Genomic DNA, 6,086 nt, shown 5'->3' with positions numbered 1-6,086 from the left:
TCTGAGCCAAATCACAGTGAGATTTCAATATGCTCTTTTCTCCTTTCTCCTGCAGCAGCAACCATGGAGGCCATATGCTGAAATGGCAGAATATAAAATCAGCCTGAGTTCTTGCTTGACCATAAGGACAAGAATTCCTATTATACTAGATAAGTAACATAAACAGAAATAAGTGTTTGCCAGCCAAAATGTCCATCAACAGACGAGTGGCTAAACAAACTGTGGTATATACGTACGATGGAATATTATGCAGCGTTAAGACAGGATAAACTTATGAAGCATGTAATAACATGGATGGACCTAGAAAACATTATGCTGAGTGAGTCTAGCCAAAAGCTAAAAGACAAATACTGTATGGTCCCAATGATGTGAATCGACACTCGAGAATAAACTTGGAATATGTCATTGGTAACAGAGTTCAGCAGGAGTTAGAAACAGGGTAAGATAATGGGTAATCGGAGCTGATGGAATACAGACGGTGCAATAGGACTAGATACAAAAACTCAAAAATGGACAGTACAATAATACCTAATTGTAAAGTAATCATGTTAAAATACTGAACGAAGCTGCATCCGAGCTATAGGTTTTTGTTTTGTTTTGTTTTGTTTTGTTTGTTTTGTTCTTATTATTATTACTTTTATTTTTTTTCTCTATATTAACATTCTATATCTTTTTCTGTTATAATGCTAGTTCTTCTAAACCGATGCAAATGTACTAAGAAACGATGATCATGCATCTATGTGATGATGTTAAGAATTACTGATTGCATATGTAGAATGGTATGACGTCTAAAAAAAAAAAAAATGGTCAGCACAATACTGCCTAATGTAATTATCTTGGAACGCTGAATGAAGCTGCATCTGATCTATAGTTTTTTTTTTGTTTGTTTTGGTTTTTTTTCTCATATATTTTTGTACTTTTTATTTTTATTTGTGTTTTCTCTCTGTGTTATCACTTTATTTCTTTTTCTGTTGTAGTGCTATTTCTTTCTCTAAATCGATGCATATGTACTGAGAAATGATGACCATACACCTATGTGATGATATTAAGAATTACTGATTGCATATGTAGAATGGATTGATTTCTATTGTTGTGTTAGTTAATTTTTTAAATTAATAATAAAAAAAAAGAAATAAGTGTTTGCTATATTAAGCCATTATAATTTTGTAGATATTTCATATGTTAGCCTAACCTAGTCTACTGAAGTACACCAGGGGATACAGAAGCACTGTTTTTCAACCAATGGCAACATCGATCCTGAGAGCTGGGATCGCCTCTGCAGAGCTCCCTCCACATTCCCCTATGTGCACCCTTAGTAAGATCAAGTAGGCAAGAGGAGGCCAGAAATGGAAGAAGCTTGGAAAAAACCTGGCTGAAACTATAGTTTCTAAAGCCCTCTCAGACCTACCCCACTCATATTGGCAGAGTATCTCACTCCATACAACGTGCTCATCCTAGAGGCTCTTTGCTCTTTCTACCCAAAAATGTCATTCCTCTTCTTTATCTAGTCAGGTGTGCTTGTCCTGCCCCCACTCCTGCTTCCCTGGCTACTACTTCTCACACATTACCGCCACTCAGTTCCTCTTCAGCAGTTGACTGAGTAAAAAACAGCAAAAATCGGAGACTGACGCGCAGGGGGCGCGAGCCGGCCGTTTTTGCTGAGCGGCTTCTGTGAGGAAAACTGTAGGTGTTTTAATGCCGGTCTAGCTGAGGGGGCGAGCGCACTCCTCTCCCGGAAACCCACAGCCGCACCTTCCCGGGAGACCCGGATCCAAACCAGTGCCGGAAGTTCCGAGAGGAAACGGAGGCGACACAGGTGATGGCGGAGACGCGAGATGGTAGCTTGGAGGCCGGCGCGCTTCTATCGCCCCAGCCTCGCGAGGAGAGGGGCTTTCCCCGGGATCCCGCGGGCTGCGGTCCTACTCCCCACATCGGGGTGCACGGGGGTTGCGGTCTCATAGAGACCAAAGCCCGGCGGGAAGAGACTCCGCCTCCCACGGAGGGCCTGGAAGCAGCTTCTGCTGTGGCAACTGAGAGCGGCCTGAAAAATGGCCTTGAGGACGGAGAGTCGCGCGGCCCTGATGGGGAGAAGACCCTAGAAACCCGTGGCGAAGAGTGGTCGGGGTCTGAGGAGATGACTGGGCCCACGGCCCAGGAAGTTAAGAAAGAAAAGTGCGCCATCTTCTCAGTCGCCCTGAAGGTGGAGGAGAGGGCTGACGCGGTAGAGAAGTTGGAGGACGGAGCAGCGGACGAGGAGATGGAGATGGGGGAGAAACCAGCAGGTGAAGAAATGGAAGTGGTGGAGGAAAATAGAGCGGTAGAGGAGGTGAAAGAGGAGGCGGGGCCTCGCCGCCTGAACCTGCGTCTTCGCATGAACCCCCTGGAGGCCATCCAGGAGGAACTGGACACTGTGAATGCCCAGGCTGACAGGGCCTTCCTCCAGCTGGAGCAGAAGTTTGGGCGAATGCGTCGACACTACCTGGAGCGGAGGAACTACATCATTCAGAATATTCCTGGCTTCTGGGCCACTGCCTTTCGGAACCACCCCCAGCTGTCCCCCATGATTCGGCGCCAAGATGCAGAGATGTTAAGGTACATAACCAATTTGGAGGTGAAGGAGCTCAGACACCCGAGGATGGGCTGCAAATTCAAGTTCTTCTTTCGAAGAAACCCGTACTTCAGAAACAAGCTGATCGTCAAGGAGTATGAGGTTAGATCCTCCGGCCAAATGATATCTCTTTCCACTCCGATTATATGGCGCAGGGGCCATGAACCCCAGTCCTTCATTCGCAGGGACCAAGACATCATCTGCAGCTTCTTCACCTGGTTTTCAGACCACAGCCTTCCAGAGTCTGACAGGATTGCTGAGATTATCAAAGAGGACCTGTGGCCAAATCCACTGCAATACTACCTGTTGCGTGAAGGCGTACGGAGAGCCAGACGTCGCCCAGTAAGGGAACCAGTGGAGATTCCCAGGCCCTTTGGGTTCCAGTCTGGTTAACCTCTGCCTTTGGAAATACCCCTGCCCAAGGTCCCCTACCATCTCTTGCTGGACCTGTGCTTGATCAACAGCAGCTTTTTTTCATCTTGATTTTCTGAACCCTCCCTCCTCTGGACATTTAGTCCTCTGAAACTCAAGACTGAAACTTTGGTGGCCATGCTCTCCTATATGGCCTTCATGCTCTTTGCTGTTCTGTATTACATCACTTGCTGCATGACCCTACTTCACACCACTTCTAAGCCAGAAAAATGATGCTGTAGATTACATTGCCTTTCTCTTCAATGCTTGGATCCTGTTTGTTCCCAGAGCCTCTGGTATGGCTACTACCACCTGGATTTCTAGCTTTAGCTAGAAGCCTGCTTCACCTGCCCTGCTTTCCATTTTGCAGTGCAGGCATAAACTGTAGACAATTGCTGGGTATTATTGATATCAAGAGAGAGCATACATAGGCTGCTTTGTCTTTATGGGCTCTACAACTCTGTTGCTCTTCCTGCTGCTCTTGTCACCTATGGCTGCCTGGTACACCACCATGTGCTCAGCTGCTGCCTTCTGGATGAACATCTCTGAGACTTATCAGCTGCGCAGTCTGATTTCTGGTAAACAAGGATCTTAAGAATTGGTGGTGGATTCATGTTTCCTGCCAGGTCTCCCTTCCAGTTAGCCCCCTAAATACCTTTTAATTCCTTACTTCTTCACCCCTAGAAACTGTACTGACAGGCAAGAGATTAAGGTGACAAGTGAGACTCTGTCCTCATGGGAAGAATAAAGATGATGTTCTTTCCAAGTACCAGGAAAGATACACTACCAGTGAATTCACACAAAACCTGGGTATCTTTGCCTCCCTTCCTCACCCTGAACATGATTAGTGCCAAGGGGTAGTTCCCTCTTTCCCATCCTCCCCCACCCCACTACTTTCTCTCTTTGTCCCCTGCACATCGCTGCCCCCTACCAGCCCCCATTTTTCTTTCAAATAGTGTTATCTCTGAATCTTCTACAAAAGCAGGCTAAACTTTTAGTTTAATTTGGTTTGCTCTATCATTCATTCACCAAAACACAAGCAATCAGGCTATTTTAAGACTGTGAGAACACTTGTCCTGCTCTCTTTCCAACCCTCCAGCCCTAGCAACACCTAGAAGGTTCCATGAAGATAGATCTAGATGGATTGAAAGGTGATTTCTAATTCAGGATGGATGAAAGAACTCAATAGATTGTGGTGGGTGCCATAAGTAGAGAAAACTGAACAGAAGGTCAGAGGCCAAAGTGAGCTAAGTGGAAATTGAATCTAAAAGTAAAACTGCACTGAGAGCCTGCAAGGAAGGGATACTTTCTCAGTAAATGTTGATAGGAGGAGAAATACTTTTCTCGGGGTTGGGAGAATTGAAGAGGTTGAAATGTTAGATATGTTACATACAAGTGGGTTCTTTAAGAAAACACAAACAATGCGGCTTTGGGTGTTTTTCTCTTGTTTTCATGTGACCTTGTTTTTGTGGAAGATTAATATTGTGTTCTGTATTTAACCAACATTTAGTAAAATCCTATTTTCTGTTTTTTTACTTATTAGAAATAAACTGTACAGAATTCCTTTTGCTTTTCGTTGGGAACTTTTGGAAACTTACCAATCTTATTTTCTTGTACAGTATAGAGACTTATGTGAGTGTTCATAATAGTTTTCAACTTGTTCTTGTTTCTGTTCAAACTGTATATTTAATTTGGATAACTTGGTCTTCTCAGACTCGGGAAACTTTGAAAATTGTTATCTCTCTGGAAAAATAACCTTCAAAAAATTTTGTGACTCTTACTTATTGTCTTACGTGATAATTAGCCCCTGTAACAACTTAGGTAATTGATGTGTCTCTTTTCCTAAGTAGTATAAATACTAGTGAGATTGCTTTGTCATATTGGAAGTATATCATTTGCTAATTTGTCTTCTGTTATATGCATGATGATAAAAGTATATCACTCTGCTAAAATAAAACAGCGAAAATCAGTTAATTATTCTGTTCTATCTAAATTATTCATTGCTAACTGAACAATTTTTTTTAATTTTATTTATTTATTTTTTTTTAATTTTTTTTATTAATTAACAGAAAAAAAGAAATTAACCCAACATTTAGAAATCATACCATTCTACATATGCAATCAATAATTCTTAACATCATCACATAGATGCATGATCATCATTTCTTAGTACATTTGCATCGGTTTAGAAGAACTAGCAACACAACAGAAAAAGATATAGAATGTTAATATAGAGAAAAAAATAAAAGTAATAATAGTAAAAAAAAAAAAAACCAAACAAAACAAAAACCTATAGCTCAGATGCAGCTTCATTCAGTGTTTTAACATGATTACTTTAAAATTAGGTATTATTGTGCTGTCCATTTTTGAGTTTTTGTATCTAGTCCTGTTGCACAGTCTGTATCCCTTCAGCTCCAATTACCCATTATCTTACCCTGTTTCTAACTCCTGCTGGACTCTGTTACCAATGACATATTCCAAGTTTATTCTCGAATGTCGATTCACATCATTGGGACCATACAGTATTTGTCTTTTAGTTTTTGGCTAGACTCACTCAGCATAATGTTCTCTAGGTCCATCCATGTTATTACATGCTTCATAAGTTTATCCTGCCTTAAAGCTGCATAATATTCTATCGTATGTATATACCACAGTTTGTTTAGCCACTCGTCTGTTGATGGAGATTTTGGCTGTTTCCATCTCTTTGCAATTGTAAATAACGCTGCTATAAACATTGGTGTGCAAATGTCCGTTTGAGTTTTTGCCCTTAATTCCTTTGAGTAGATTCCCAGCAATGGTATTGCTGGGTCGTATGGCAATTCTGTATTCAGCTTTTTGAGGAACTGCCAAACTGCCTTCCAGAGTGGTTGCACCATTTGACATTCCCACCAACAGTGGATAAGTGTGCCTCTTTCACCGCATCCTCTCCAGCACTTGTCATTTTCTGTTTTGTTGATAATGGCCATTCTGGTGGATATGAGATGATATCTCATTGTGGTTTTGATTTGCATTTCTCTAATGGCCAGGGACATTGAGCATCTCTTCATGTGCCTTTTGGCCATTTGTA

General features: G+C 42.1%; 1 protein-coding gene across 1 annotated transcript; it reads left to right on the top strand.

Moving 5' to 3' along the window:
• Positions 1-1,638: 1,638 nt before the first annotated feature.
• On the top strand, positions 1,639-4,974 carry LOC143653828 (testis-specific Y-encoded-like protein 1). The gene has a single exon (XM_077125137.1). The coding sequence runs from the start codon at positions 1,820-1,822 to the stop codon at positions 2,999-3,001; it is 1,182 nt and encodes a 393-aa protein (XP_076981252.1). The 5' UTR covers positions 1,639-1,819; the 3' UTR covers positions 3,002-4,974.
• The last annotated feature ends 1,112 nt before the right edge of the window (positions 4,975-6,086 follow it).

Source organism: Tamandua tetradactyla, chromosome 13 (assembly GCF_023851605.1).
Source record: "Tamandua tetradactyla isolate mTamTet1 chromosome 13, mTamTet1.pri, whole genome shotgun sequence".
Taxonomy (NCBI): Eukaryota; Metazoa; Chordata; class Mammalia; order Pilosa; family Myrmecophagidae; genus Tamandua; species Tamandua tetradactyla.
The sequence above is the reverse complement of the archived record's forward strand: the minus strand, read 5'-3'. Positions and strand labels throughout refer to the sequence as shown.

Bases quoted from the DNA above. Each gene is read 5' to 3' on its own strand.
- LOC143653828 (XM_077125137.1), top strand. From the start codon at position 1,820: ATGGCGGAGACGCGAGATGGTAGCTTGGAGGCCGGCGCGCTTCTATCG.